Genomic DNA, 15,864 nt, shown 5'->3' on the forward strand with positions numbered 1-15,864 from the left:
CTTATGTCCAACCACTGCACTGCAACGGTTACTACCTAACAGTCTCTCTAGTCTCTACAAATATAGTATCTTGTATTTACTCGCCAGTCCTCGAGTTTTAGCTCAATGGTTGAAAGACCATCCCCTTGTATGAGGTCTTGTGTTCAAATTTTGGAAAAGACATAGAAATTAAGTCACTTTATGAGGCTTGGCTTGGGTATACCCAGGTTCAAGTCTGAGGGGGCAGGGTTTACCCTTATTAATCGTCGTGCCTTCGGGCGGATTAATAGGGGATTTTCCTCCCATCGGGTATTTAAAATAAGCATTTCTACTTCGAGGGAGTTCTATAGCACAGACCCGGTTAAAACAAAGTATGCTAGATCTTCTGCTGTCGAATCACAACATGAAATTTACAACAAAATTCACCTTTCAAAAAAAATATAATCGCCTAGAAGTTAAAAATATAATAATAGTAATTTACAAATATTACTTGCATATCTAAAATATATGGATTATTGCTTAGAGAATATGTTAATTTTTTCTTTCTTTGTTGATATAACTACTTTGCAATTTCAAATATTCGATTAATCCATAGAACAAGAGTTTAGAAATTTAATAATAATCAAATTAAAACAAAACTAATATCATATAGGATCCACATGCATTTGGTTGATACTTGAACGTTTCATTTTAGTTAAACGATAACTTTACTAAAGTTGGTAGACAAAGTCGAGTTTGCAATGCGAATTTCAATAACCTACAAATGTCATTTTGGTGGTGCTAAACAATATAGTACTGGGTCTTGTATTCTCATTTCATAATGTTAATAAATTACAATAAATTTACATATTATTTCACAACCCAAATGTTATTTAGCTTATAATTCTTTATTGTTGATGTTCATCTAAACTTTAAACATGTAACAAATCCTCTTCTTGAACTTGTAGATTGTCACACATCTTACCGTTTTTTTCAAACTAAATACAAAACTTTTATAATCAAGTCACATTTCGGGCTGTTACTTACACTTCTCGATTGGGCCGACTTCAGGAGGTAATTGAGGCAACCCATACATCAATTGAGATGATTTTATTTACTCTTATATTCGCTTCTCAACTGAGACAACTCCAGGGATAATTGAGACGAGGACTCACCTCTCAATTAAGACGACTCTATTTCTACACAGCAAGGCACATTTAATATTCATTTAACAATACAAACAAACAATGGCTAGTTGGCTACCATACTAGTATAGATGTAGGTATAGCTGCTATATCATGATATCATCTTGTATAAGAAAAAGTTAAAAAAAAAAAAATGTTTTAAGTTTATTTTGGGTGGACACCCCAAGACCAAAGGAAGCATTTAGATTGGTATCCCAACTTGACCCACCCCAATGTTTGCTTCCCTTAATTTGCAGTCATCTATCTATCTATCTTTATACATTCAGGCCCAACAACACAGCAATAATAAGTTAATAACTACCTTCATCCATTCATTCATATATATATTCAATATGTATTACACACTCTTTCAATTTTCATGATAACAAAACATAATGCAATAACAGTCCTTTTAGTACACCCCCACCCCCACCAAACTCTTCACATACTAAATTACTAATCCTCATGAAGATCACTTCAAGGTCAATTCTCAGTCCGGGCCGGCCCGGTTCTGGTCGAGAACAACTACCCACCACCCTCACAACTTCACTAAGTCGTCGTAGACTAAAACCCAGCCGCAGCATTAAAGGTGGTGCATCACCAGCAATATTGTTTCCTACAGGGACTGGCAATAAGAAAAGAGGCTCCGGGTTCGATAACCCGGAACCATCTTCCCCTAAAGTAACCTGCATTGGTCAGGTTCGGGTCAAGTCCAAGAAAAAACATACTAAAAATTTCAGAAGTTTATCTAGAAGAAAAACCATTAATGGAATAGAAGGAAGTTTCAGAAAGTTTGAAAATCTCCAAAGAAATAATAGTACTAATAATGGTAGTAATAATAATAATAATCAAAAATGGGTTCATATTCCATTGACAATATGTGAAGCTTTGAGGACATTTGGGTCAGAAGTGAGTTGTTTGTTTCCATGCAGAAGTTCATGTTCATCAACAACAATGCAGAAACAAGAAAAAAATGATGATGGAAATACTTGTGGCGCAGTTCTTGCAAGGTGGTTAGTGACTTTGCAAGATGGAGATAAAACTGGTGTTGAAAAAGAGATAGAAATTATGGTTGGAAATGATGATGGTGAGAATGTAAGAAGAAGAAGACATGTGTTTCAAGATTTGGAGATAGTGAATGAAAGTGTGATAATGGGAAGTAGAGATGATGAGGAAGGGAGAGTGAGTATTTGTGTGCCACCTAAGAATGCTTTGTTGTTAATGAGGTGCGGATCTGATCCTATGAAGATGGAAGCTCTTGCTAATAGATTTTGGGAACCAATGATGGATGATCAAGATGAAGAATTTGGTCATGATGAAGAAGATGAAATAGATATGGCTAATGACCAAGAAGATGATTTGCAATATCATGAAGTTAGTCGAGATATAGTGGAAATGAATATGAAACAAAGTTATCTTATTGCGCCTTTGACAGGAATGGGTATTGTTGTTGCTGATATAAAACAAAGTGTTCAAGAAGAAAATGTGGAAAAATGTAATTTTGAAGAAGCAAAAATTGAAATGGAATTGGAAATGGAGGTGAAACAAACTGTTCAAGAAGAATATGATGATAAAAAAGAAAGCATAGAAATTAATGAAGAAAGTTTTTATCTTGAGTGTTTATTTGAAGAAAATGGAGATCAAGAGCAAGATTTTAAAAAGGAAGAAGATGAAGATGATGATGATGATTTTGATATGGAAGATGCTTTAAAGGAATTATTTAGAGAAGAATGTGTTCAAGAAATTGAAACAGGGGAGTCAAATATTGAAAAAGTCAAACTTTTTGAAGATATGGTAACAGAATCTAAAGATAATTGTGATAATGAAACACAAGAAGAGATTGTAATGGAGTTGGATAAAGTAGATAATGAAATTCTAGAGGAAGAAAATGAGGAAACAGGTAACACTAGCAAAGCATTGCCTGAGTGTTTGTTGTTAATGATGTATGAGCCCAAGTTATCAATGGAAGTATCAAAGGAGACGTGGGTATGTAGTCGAGACTTCGTTCGTCCTAACTCAAGTAGGAAGAAGCCACCACAGCCGTTAGCCAAATCAATTGAGAGTCAAGATGAATCAAAGGTCAATGGTTCTTCAACCACTAGTGATCATGTTACTACTCATGAGCAAAACAGTCATGTTTTGAGAATGAGTACGGTTCAATATGAGTCAGGGCTGCACCAACCGGCTCGGTCCTCATGCTCATTCCCGGCGCCATTGTCGATGGCCACATTGTTGGAGCAGAAGTTGGTAAACACAATAGGGTACGAGCCGTTGGTTCTTACTAGATGCAAATCCGAGCCAATGAGAACCGCGGCGGCTAAACTAAGACCAGACACTTGTTATTGGAAAAACAAGCTAGAGCCACCGCGCCGAGCTTCTTTTGGTATAGGCATGGCTGGGTTAGGTTTTTAAGCCATTAGGTCCTGAAACGAAAAAAAAAAAAGAAGTTAATGGAGTGTGGTGAGTTTTCTATAATTGGTATTGAAACGTATTCATGGACATACTTTGATTTTGTGTTTGCATTGTAAAATCATTCAATGAAAGTAGTGATTGTAGTTTACAATAGTAGTTTATGCTACATTTTTTTAGTGATGAATATTAATTATTATTATATATAAAGAAAGTACTAATTAAGTTTCTATATTGTTATCTTACAAACAAAACGTGTCGGACATGTGAAATTTCTGACATGGACCTGTTAGCACGACACGACACGACCTGGTTTTTTCGTGTTTTGTGTTTGGCTTTAACGTGTTTCGTGTCTTAACAGGTCCGGACCTGTTAAGACACGATATGACATGATAAGACAAGTAGTATATATATGAACATGTTAAAGACACGTTAAAGACCTGTTAAAGACACGTTAAAGACACGTTAAGGACACGTTAAGACATGATAAGACACGATAAGACACGTTAAGACACGATAAGATACGTTATCAGGTCCCTTAACAAGTCCTTTATCGTGTAACTTTTAACAAGTCTCTTAACAGGTCCCTTATCGTGTAACCTGTTAAAAATCGTGTCGTGTTCGTGTTTGGAAAAACTGACACGATTAGCTATCGTGTCATGTTCGTGTTTAACCCTATCGTGTTCGTGTCTTATCGTGTCGTGTCGGACACGATATGCCAGCTCTACTTTCAACATAAAATATATCAATCTTGCATCATGTGATGATCACTATTCCAATATTGGCTGAAGTGTGCATAATCACAACTCATAGATAATCTTTGCAAAGATTCGGTCATGGTGCCGGTTTCTAGTCAAATTTAAATTGTCTTTTCTTGATCATAGAGTAACACATTTACCTTTAAGCTTAAAGAAATTGGTCTGGTGTATTTTTAACATATCCATTGAACCAGCCACAAACAACCAAATATGTAACATCTTAAAGATTTCCATGTGTGTATTCGTAATCGTATTCACTATTCAATATCATTTCAACATTTTTACAGCATATATATATATATATATTAGTTATCGTGTATACAACTTGTAAATATTGTTGTTGTACGACGTCTATATAAGTGGGTCAAGTCGACAAATTACCGCAAGATACATAGTATATGAAACTTTGGGATTGACTAAATGCCATCATGTATTCATGTAAATTTGTATACATACTATAAATTTTGAGCTACGATTAGATATGTTTTCAAACAATTAAACCATTCAAGAAGTCTAGTTCATAAACCCTTTTTACTCTTTTCTACTTTATTTTAATCGACTTTATATAGTCTAATTTGCTATACAACTTTAAACCTCATTTTAGTCTTTATTCGGTTCTACATAAAAGGTTTGGGACTTATATAATATGATTTTCCTAAACAACAAATGCTTGGCTGGGAGTGCAAGTGCTTTATAAAAGTTGTGTAGTTAATAGCGGCGCTATAACGGATAGCGGACCTGAGGTAAAATAGCGGTCCCAGCTATTAGCGGCGCTATTTTACCGATATTAGTGTTATAGCGGTCCAAAGAGTGGTAAAATAGCGGTGTTATAGCGTTTTTATTTATTTATTTTTTTTGGCCAAAACTTGAAATAAGCACCAATTTTTGCAAGTAGTAACACTAATGTTTCAAATATTGACACTTTTAAGCATGACTTTTGCTATTTATATCAAGTATAAAGTATTAATTGATATTTTTATTAAATATTAAGTATTATATATATATATATAGATATTGTATAACATTTTCATTACCGCTATCAGTAATTTAGTTACTTAGTATAAAAGTAGCTATAAGGTTTTAGTAAAAGTTCCTAGATTAATGTTTACATTAAAAGTCCCTCCCATGTATCCCATGTGGCAAAAGTGAAAAGGATCCTAGAGTAATATGAAGTAGCCAAAACCCATCATATAAAAGCAGAAAAAATAGAATGGTGAATTTATTACTACATGGATAATAGAGGCATGATTTTCGTGTTGGGTGGTTCTAAGTTCTAACATCGATGGCTTTCTATATACATCATCCCAAATTCATTGGGAAGCATATTATTGGTTTCTAAATAAGCTAATACCACACACACTGCAGATAAACCTATTAAAAAAACGTTTACCTGATTGCCCCAGAACAACAAAAGCATAAACCAATTAGTAAAACTGTTTACCTGATTGCCCGAAAACAACAAAAGCGGCAGGGAGTGCATAATGCAATAGACATTACAAGTTAGAAATAAGGTTCAAGCAAAAGCTCCTAGATTGATGTATATTCTGTGGATTAAAAGTGTTGACTTGTTTGTTAAAAGTGAAATGGGTATTGTATATTCCATGGAGTAAAAATGTAGCATTAAGGGCTTACACTGAAACACCAAAATTAGTGTTTTAGTGCATACAACTTTACATTGAAGAGGGTCTTGTAACACTTTATACTTTCTACTTTCAAGTATATGAACAGATTGCAACAATCATAAAAGCACACTCGATCACATATTCCAACTACGGTTCCTAATCAATAACGCTATATACTAATGTCTTTAAAGCATATCTCGTAATCACATGCAATTGCATCATCAAACAATCATTAACAATATCATGCAGCAACTGATCTACTGTTGTAGTGGCTATTCAGATTAGGTACTTACTTTTTCTTTTGAGCATAGATTAGGTACTTACTTTGCCTCAGATTCTAGTATGCACCACAGTTTATAACAGGATGAGCTCGTGGTTCCATGAAACTATTCAAGGGGAATCAGGGGAAGAGGGGGAATCAGGGGGTAATCCAGGGGGTTCCAGACTTCCAGCCAATCATCATCGAATTCTGTAAACTTCTCACACACGTAACCGATGTCATATCCTTCCCACTTTTCCCACTTCTCACTCGTGTCACCAACAGAAAACTCCGGGTACATTAGTTCCTTTCCTTTCCTTCTTCTACCATCCGGTATGTCTCTTACCAGTCTTGGTTTTCTGGGACGAGCAAAAACCTCTTCTGCATGTATATATGAGAATATGATTATGTTCAGCCATAATCTCCTATTTCAACAATAGTTGAAAGTGCTTATTGTAAAAACAAAAAGAAGCTATTGGAATTTCTAATTACACACCTGGTATGAAATGACCATCAGAAGCATCTTTTCACTTCACGCTACAATTGTGAGCAAAATATAATTAGAACAAGTCAGATATGTTACTAGAGACACATGTTTTTATAAGGACAAATTATGAACTGATAGTTATATTGCTCATTTATAAGTATTATTATCATCAAATAATCTACTTGATAACTCCATTCATTAAAGGTGTTGTATAGATACTTAGAAAAACACGCCCAAATAGTACTCCATCATACTAGCTCAAGTTATCTGTCCAGTATGTATGTTACAGCTCAAGAAACTAATCATAGGAGCTCCCTTGGTTACACCTAATGATGATCTATTCTGGTTTAGGGACCTTCAATTCATTCTAACTTTATTGCATTACATACTCTTTGTGGTAACTGTTAGATTTAATATCAATAATCATGTTAATTTTTCAAGTTTGACCTCACGAAAAGTTTGTGTTATTCGCCTGGATTGTGGTATGTAAGTTTTTTAACATATAAATTTTTGTGAAAATAATATCCGATATGCATATTTCAAAATTAGACGCATAGCAATTCTTAAGGGAGTTGCATAACTGTGATAAAGAAACTTTACATATACAAAGTTATAACTGTAATCTGAATATATATATATATATATATATAAGATTCTTTTACTTTTATCTTTTACATTTAACTTCATGAATTTGTCTTTTCATATATTTACATTTGATATTACACGATTTTTTTGGTTACATAAATAATTTTAACATGTCGTAAATATTCCGTGTGTTTGACACGGGGCTAAATCTAGTTTTGTTAATTAAAGTGTGCGTAAAAGATTAATGGTGGTGACTGGACAATTAGAACAATAATTATAGTAGAAGTTCGGGTCCTGACCTCATCAAAGTACTGGTGATAAAGTTCAAAAAATCGTTTTGAGAATGATATGTACTGTTCTGGTTGAAACTTCAAGAATGTGACCAGAATTGCAGCCGCAATGAGTGTGGGCTGCCCAAACTCTGTGAACCTGATATCTGCAAGTCAATAAAGGGATAAAAGCCAAGTATTAGTATATGAAATCAGACAAAATTGTGGAGTTCCTAATTACAATAAAACGTGTTGGATATCACAGTCCCCTCAATACTCACTTTATATCTAAATATGTATATGCTAATATAGAGAAGATGAACAAGTGAACTTCACAAGCTTCTACTGCTTCATTACTTCTCAAATAAAAAGAGTACAAAGAACTTTTTAAATAGTAAACAAACAAAGGCTTAAATATAAATATTACCACTAGACCCGGACTACTAACCCACTACATGACTCATTGTCTCATTCAACTAACTATCCCACATGCATGAATAGCAACTATATTTCACAATTCCACTAAATTCGGTCATCTTGATACCATTTCTTCCTTAACTCATGTAGTCACGTGGTATTTGATCTCTGCATGCTCTACCCAATACATCTGAAAGTCATCTGGAATGATTTCCAGGTTTAAGAGTGTGGGTGCTAGACTTGGAGATGAAGAACTTATCAGAAAACTGTTCAATTCAATAGCGCAGTTTGTATATATGGAGAAAATGCCGTTTGAAGAAGCTATAGGGAGACTGGAAGCGTTTGAAGATAGACTAAGGAATAGACAGAAGGATGCAGATGGTGATAATGAGGGTCAGGGAGATCAAGTTCAAATACTTACAGAGGAGGTGGTGGCAGAAGTGGGTCTAGAGGCAGAGGCAGAGGTGGCCATGGGGGTAATGATCCATCTCATGACACGGGAAATAACAATAAGACAAAAGACAAGAGCCACATCAAATGTTTCAAGTGCAACCAGTATGGTCATTATGTTTCAGATTGCAAAAATCAGGGAAGGATAAGGCTGATGATGCAAACCCTACTCAAAGGAATGAAGAGGAAATGTAGCTGTTGTTACTTGTTAACAGAACGAGAGGAAGAAGCACAAACCATGGTTTTGCTCAATGAGAAGAGATTATTTCCTAAGAAGTATGAAGGTCAGAATAAGGGTACCTTAAGTCCTTAACAAGTGGTATCTAGATAATGGGGATAGCAACCACATGACAGGTATGAAGGACTTGTTTGCAGAATTAGATGAAAGCATTACAGGTAAGGTGAGGTTTGGTGATGGCTCAAAGGTCCACATTAAAGGCAAAGGAACTATGTTGTTTGAGTGCAAACTGCAAAGACAAAGAACAGTTAAGACTCCCTAATGTCTATGTTATACCTGCACTCAAGAGCTATATCATTAGCCTTGGTCAGATGACAGAGGAAGGCTATGATATATGGATGCACAATGAGTTCTTGAGGATGTATGATCGAGAGAATGATCATGAAGATGCAGAGGTCGTTGAACAGGTTGCACAAGATTGAATTGAAGGTTGCAAAAGCAGTATGTTTGGCAACCAAAATGGACGCTGAAGCATGAATTTGGCACGCTAGGATGGGACACGCCAACTTCCATATGTGACAAAGAAAGGGTTGGTGACGCAAATGCCTGGAATATTGCATACAACACAGGTGTGTGAAGGGTACATAGTGGCTAAGCAAAGACGACAACCATTTCCAGCAGAAGCTAAATGGAGAGCAAGCAAACCACTGGAGCTAAGCAAAGACGACAACTATTTCTAGCAGAAGCTAAATCGAAGCAAGCAAACCACTGGAGCTACTGCAGGCAGATCTGTGTGGCCCAATTACACCATCCACATTAGAGGGTAATCGATTTTTCCTACTAATTGTAGATGACTTTAGCAGATACATGTGGATTTGTTTGCTCAGGACAAAGGTTGAAGCATTGACAAAGTTCAAGACCTTTACAGCTGAAATCGAGAATAAAACTACTTTCATGGTCAAGATGCTGAGAACAGATAGAGGGAGCGAGTTCAATTCGAATGAATTCATAGGATTCTATAAACATGATGGCATCAAGAGGAAAACAACACCCTATACTCCACAACAAAACAGTGTTGTGGAGCGAAGAAATTTGAGCAGTCCTGGGTATGACTAGATCGTTGTCACACACCATGGATGTACCAGAAACCCTTTAGGATGAAGCGGTTCAACATGCCACTTGATCGAGTAAGTACAAAGGCAATGAAAGATAAAACAACATACGAAGGTTGGATGGGGAAGAAGCCTAACCAGGAGCTTTTAAAGGTGTTTGGATGTACTGCATATGAGAAAATGAAGGGTCATTTGACAAAGCTTGAAGATCGATCGGAGGAGTTCATGTATCTAGGGCATGAACCGGGGATGAAAGGTAACCGTTTTCAACCGGGGAGAAAACAAGGCGGAGAGTGCCAGGGATGTTGTATTTGATACAAAGAAGAAATGGAGATGGACTGAGGACCAGCAAGAACAGCCCATTTCCATCCCCCTATATCATAAGAAATTGCATACTGAAACACATAGTTTCCATCCTCCATGAAAACACATATCATAAGAATTTATATATTGAAACACATCATGAGAAATTGCATGTTGAAACATATATCAAAAAAAATTGCATACTGAAACCCATTTCCAATTAAGTGATTATCCCATAAGTTGGGATTCTGCAATTATTTTTAAGAAGATCTATGTGAAATCATAATTCGAGATGGGTACAATTAATTTATACCTCTCCTGATAGCGACGAGAATCTCATAGATGGTAATACGTGGTAGACAGACAGACATATCTCTGGTAACCATCTCATAAAAATCATCTAAGCCATCCCAAGGGCTTGTTAATGGGAGTTCAACCTCGTGTAGACCTTCGAGAATCTTATCTGCCATCTTATATACCCAGCGTTCCGCAACGTTGTGTTTTTCCTATATATTTGACAGAAAACATGAGTAACAACGTAAAACACACAAATACGCACAAAGTATTATTATTATTTTATTATAGTATATATATGTGTATGAATATAAATATAAAGATACCACAAACATGCTCTTCGTAAATCGGTCATCAAATTCATCATAATCTTGCAAGGCATGTATCGCGCAAGCAATTACAAACAGCTGGAAATGAAGTTTAACATTTCCATTAGGGACTACCACCTGTATATCATAAGATTGATATCCTAAATTACTCAGTTGTACTTTCACACCTCCGTATATGTATTTCGATAATATACTGAAGTATTACCGGAATTTTTTTCTTTCTCGATAGGTACAAGTCTGCATATTCAATTGTAGCTGCAAGGACAGGGACATGTAGGCTTTCTTCTCCTTCTGTATACTGTTTATATATATAATAATAATAATAATAATAATCCGCAAGCCAAACACATGTTAAATGCAAAATATAAACATTTATATTGAACGAACTAATGAAGTGGAAACTAGTGACACATTAACAAATGATGATCAATTTAATAACAGTTGATACAAAATATACAAATACACACGCGTAATTATAATTATATTATATATATATATATATATATATATCAAATATCAAATGTAATATATTACAAATATGAATAAAATCATCAATATATAATCGCTTATTTACAATAAATATACACAATTATAAATATTGAATCGAATAAATATACACAATTAAGAAACCTTCGTAGCGTAAGCTATCAATGCCGGTCTCATCTTCACGCAGATTGGATCATCGGAGTAGCCGCTTTAGATTCTGCAACCTGCCGCATCCATCAAGAACTTTGAAAATCCTTTAATGTATTTCGATATTGATTTACTAATTTCACCTCGCTCTTTCTCGAAGTCATTCGCCATTGTTTCTTTTCTTCTCTTCTATTATTATTATTATTTTTTTTTTTATGTTTGAATTTGGGCGGTTGCAGTTGCGTTAAATATAAGCTACTGAGCGGACCAATCAAACTTCCCCCTTTTTCGGTAGATTGTAATACTCCGTAATTTGAAGAGAGGAAGTTAGGAAAACAAATTACGGAGTAAAATTTTTTAAGATTGCAAAAAAAAAAAATTTCAATTCGTGGGGATTGATGTTAAAATTTTTAAAGGGGATTATCTGTTTTTCCTTAAATCTAATCTATTTCAAAATGATAAAATGTAGAATTTGAGAAATGTTAAACGTAGCCCCCGGGCTATAGTTAATTTGTCTAGACATGCATGATATTGTTATACTCTGATATTTATGCATATTTTCAAGAGGTGGTTATATGAAATGTACACTTTTAAACATGTAACCAGTGATTTATTGAACCTTTAACCCCCTACTCATGAAAACTATCTTAAGATAAGAAAACCAAGACTCGAACCCAAGATCTTGGGAAAAACTCACCGTGGATTTTTAAGATACTATTCGCCAATCCACCTAATTTCAGTTTTTAAAAGTGTTAGCTTGTTTATAAGCACGCATTTGAAAAACCATAGTAATAATGATAATAATGACAATAATGATTGTAGCACGTGTTGCGGCTCATATATTTAGTAAAATTTCAAGGGTACTTTGCGCACGTAATGCGGCATCATCGGGCGTTTATGGTGGTGGTAGTGACTAGTAAGGATGACGGCAACGAGTAGTGTAAGTAATTATTATAAAAGTAATTAAATATAACAAGGTTAACGTAATAACTTAAAATATAAATATGGTGTAATTATATAGAAGTTTTAATTTTCACAAAAAGTTTTTTAAGTTTGTAAATGGTTTACAAGAAATTACTTTTCAACTACATTCATTCATGGGCAGCTGATCATTTGCAGTACTGTACATAGGTAAGTCCAAGATCATTCAACGTTTGTAAAATGAGATACTAAAGTGGTTACAGATTCTCACGATTTTAATTAAACTATATAACATAAAAGTAGAAAAGTAAATTAAAGACGGCAACCACTAGTATGTGACAAAACTTGATTAGTAATTACTAAATTACGAAAACATAAATAATAAAAATATACATGTTTAAAATCTGATAAATGTAGACATAAAAGTAGCTATTTAACTCTATGATTGTTGGACAACTTTTTTATGAGGATTGTGGGCAATCGTGCCTCCCATGCATATTCATGCCTAGCAATCTACCACCAATATATATCCACATCATTTCATGCCTAACCATATCTAGCTCATGGCAACCATGCTTCCCTATACCTCAAATAGTTTATTTTTTTTATTTTTATATTTATTTTAAACTACTAATAAACATTCATATTATTAATCACAAAAAAGTTGCATAATACTTAAAAAAAAAACTACATTACAATAATTAAAAATCACATTCCCATTTATATTTCGCGGCAAGGTCATGTCTTTTTTTTTTTGAAGAGTGAGCACTAGCATGGTCGGATTGGTGATGTGATCAATAAATTAACAAAGTATATAAAAAAGTTTACCAATTGGAAGTTGTTGTGTTTCTCTAATGACCTCATCATCATCGTCGTCTTCATCTTCTTCGTTTTGGCGTCGAGGTAGATAGTTTTCCAGGAATGGGTCGAATTCATTTGTAAGGCTAATTGAGTAGTCTCGGGGATTCAATGGCGGTGGTTGATTATAATTGTCTTGATAAATCATTTGAAGAACACAACATTGAGCTTGAGGAGTCATTTGAGGGGCGTATGCGGGTTGAGATTGAACTTGATGAATTTGTGCTTGACGGGGGGACGATATTGCGGTTGAGAAAGGGAATGATTTTGAAGTCGATAGCCACGTGATCGAGTCTTGGAAGGAACATTCTTTATTTTTCTTGGATCCATGTTTGAGCTCCCACACCCATGCCTGAGCAACATTTTTCTCCCTAAAACGTCCATGACTCCCTCATGCCTAAAGCTTGGCATTGGTGTTGCCACTAGGCACGCCCCATGCCCAGCTCTATTGCCACCATCCTGACCGCAAGTAGCTGCCGCCTTCAACCGGCCAAAATAGTACGGATTAGCTTTCGCATATTCCCCGTGTTAATAAGGTTGCAACATGGTTGGACTCTGGCATCTGGAGATAAAGGTAATGGGTTCGATTCTCATCTCATGCAAAGGTTGGATAGCCTTTTTTTTTACCATTTTAGTAGAAAATGGAAGGAGTTTCTCTACTTATGTAGAGGTAATGTCTGCCTACATCTTAAGCTCCTCCATACACCATCGAGATATTGGGGCTCAAAACCCACAAAAGGCGGCACTGAGTAATTTTTTTCTTTCTTTCTTTCTCTCGTTAATAAGGATTGACGGATTAAGATTAGGCACAAATCTGTAGTTATGAATTATCATTATATATATATATATATATAGAGAGAGAGAGAGAGAGAGAGTTTCCTTATTTTGAAAACCATTTTTTTTGTAAGAACCATGAGAATTCTTGAATTATCTTGCCTCTAGCTATAGCTTACTGATTTTGTCTAAAGCCTTCTCAAATCATTTTGCATGACTAATCTTTTAAATGTTTTTAGTAAAGTAGAATACTTTAACACTTAAGATGTCTGCTCATCATTGTTTTATTTTTCTTGGACTATTTGCTTGGGACAAGCAAAGACTTAAGTGTGGGGGTATATGATGAGTGTTCATATGGTGATAAAAAAAACTCTATCGAAAGGCTTCATTTCTATGTCTAAAATGAGTTATTATTCCGGAAATATTGGTAATTAATGAATCGTATGTCTATGCAGGTTCACGGAAGATGCGAAAGAGGGTAAATGACATCAAGTGACTCAAGAAGGAAGCCTATGAAGTTACAAGACATAAGGAAGTGATTCAGGAGCCAAACGAAGAAGCACAAGCTGCAGCAGGAGCAACCAGCGCCGCTGGCAGCCATGCCAGCGCCGCTAGTCAACATCCGGCGCCGCTCTCAGTCACCAGCGCCGCTAGCCCTTCAAAGTCCAGGCCCAGCGCCGCTGGGCGGCCCAGATCAGCAACCGACTTTACACACTATTTAAGTCGAAATAACCCTCAAAACCCTAAGAGAGAGCCGATTCAGCAGCCCTATGTAACACCCCAAAGATTTTAAGGTAAAGGAATAAACCCTTTTTCATAGTTTTGACATTAAAATAATTTCTTAATATTTTATTTTTAGATATGGGGTTATTTTAGTTGGAACTTTAGTGGATAGTGGGTAAAATATCCATATATTTTTGAAATTAACGTGGCAAGGAGAGGGATAGTCAGTCGTTTTCTTCTAGTGTATATTCATAATTCCACTATCTTCTCTACAACCTTCCTCAACATTCATCTCATTCCATTTCAAGTAAATCAATCTCACTCATGCAATTAATCAAATTAAATTAGAGGAATAGCAACCATCTCCAATCTTATTAGAAATTGAAAAATTTAGGGTTTGTGTGGTGGTTGAATTTAGAAGGAAGAAAAGGAAAAGAAATTGTGATTGGAAACCCTAATCTTTTATCTTCCATTCTTAAGGTATTGATTCCTTGACCTAGTTTCAATTTTTCTTTTTATGAATTAGGGTTCTTGAGACATCAATTTGTGGATCTTGCTAGAAGTTGGGTTTTTGCATAGCTTATCCTCAAATTCTTATCCATTCTAGTTGTTATTGACTTGCTTAATGTATTTAACTATAAATATATGTGTTGACATGAAATTATTGATTTTTGAGAAAGTGATGATTACCACTAATCAAATTAATTGGTGATGGAAGTATGATGTTGATGATGAATGGAACTTAATAAATAAATACTGAATAAAAAAAAAACTCAATGACAAAGTAAGATGATTTTGGGTTAAGAATGCTAGTGAAAGGTTAGAATGACTAAGTTGAGTTAATTAAGATTGTGAATGTTAACTTATATGCATATTATGATGTGATGATAGGTTGAAAGCTCGTATTTGTGCATTGCGGTTATATTGAGTTATTGTTCGAGTCGTGAAGGATGTGAGTATTCTTGCATACCTTTATGTATGCGTCGGGTCGACTACCATATGATGATGGATTTCATGTATGGTAATCGATTTGGCGTTAATAGCCCATGTGAGGCAATGTGATATGTGAGGCCTAAGAACCTCTAGTGATATATGAGGCATAAGAACCTCTTGTGATATATGAGGCTTAAGAACCTCTTGTGAATGGGGCCTAAGAACCCCAAGTATTGATATTGTTTGTGTTGAACTGTTTATATGGATCAATGTATAGCGTTAAAGTACAAAGGTTAGCATGTAGAGATGGCACGACGGTGCCATAGACTACATGCGATAGTCCTTTGTTCGTTGTCCTCCTCCGTGTATATAAATGTATGCAAGCATATTCACTAAGCATTCACTTAC

At 35.2% G+C, this 15,864-nt stretch overlaps 2 protein-coding genes and 1 long non-coding RNA gene across 3 annotated transcripts; 2 read left to right on the forward strand and 1 right to left on the reverse strand.

Annotated features, from left to right (window-relative positions):
* Positions 1 to 1,607: 1,607 nt before the first annotated feature.
* LOC122591950 (aspartic and glutamic acid-rich protein-like) lies at positions 1,608 to 3,554 on the forward strand. Its single transcript, XM_043764171.1, has one exon. It carries the CDS (start codon positions 1,608 to 1,610, stop codon positions 3,552 to 3,554), a length of 1,947 nt encoding a protein of 648 aa, XP_043620106.1.
* A 2,492-nt stretch (positions 3,555 to 6,046) lies between these two features.
* Positions 6,047 to 7,670, reverse strand: LOC122590579. Its single transcript, XR_006322540.1, has 3 exons — positions 7,562 to 7,670; positions 6,687 to 6,727; positions 6,047 to 6,571 (listed from the first exon to the last, which is right to left on the reverse strand). It is a non-coding gene; the product is annotated as an uncharacterized LOC122590579 (long non-coding RNA).
* Positions 7,671 to 8,154: 484 nt separating this feature from the next.
* LOC122591951 lies at positions 8,155 to 9,692 on the forward strand. The gene is made up of 6 exons (XM_043764172.1): positions 8,155 to 8,424; positions 8,538 to 8,682; positions 8,753 to 8,823; positions 8,924 to 9,043; positions 9,128 to 9,216; positions 9,464 to 9,692. Exons 1-6 carry the CDS (start codon positions 8,155 to 8,157, stop codon positions 9,690 to 9,692), a joined length of 924 nt encoding a protein of 307 aa, XP_043620107.1.
* The last annotated feature ends 6,172 nt before the right edge of the window (positions 9,693 to 15,864 follow it).

The sequence above is a fragment of the Erigeron canadensis genome, chromosome 3, assembly GCF_010389155.1.
Source record: "Erigeron canadensis isolate Cc75 chromosome 3, C_canadensis_v1, whole genome shotgun sequence".
Taxonomy (NCBI): Eukaryota; Viridiplantae; Streptophyta; class Magnoliopsida; order Asterales; family Asteraceae; genus Erigeron; species Erigeron canadensis.

What these genes read in the sequence shown, in the direction of transcription:
- LOC122591950 (XM_043764171.1), top strand. Translation starts at nt 1,608, where the DNA reads ATGAAGATCACTTCAAGGTCAATTCTCAGTCCGGGCCGGCCCGGTTCT.
- LOC122591951 (XM_043764172.1), top strand. Translation starts at nt 8,155, where the DNA reads ATGATTTCCAGGTTTAAGAGTGTGGGTGCTAGACTTGGAGATGAAGAA. An exon ending in ATTTCCTAAGAAGTATGAAG is followed by an intron (nt 8,683 to 8,752) that starts GTCAGAATAAGG and finishes ACCACATGACAG; the next exon opens with GTATGAAGGACTTGTTTGCA. An exon ending in ACAACACAGGTGTGTGAAGG is followed by an intron (nt 9,217 to 9,463) that starts GTACATAGTGGC and finishes TTGTTTGCTCAG; the next exon opens with GACAAAGGTTGAAGCATTGA.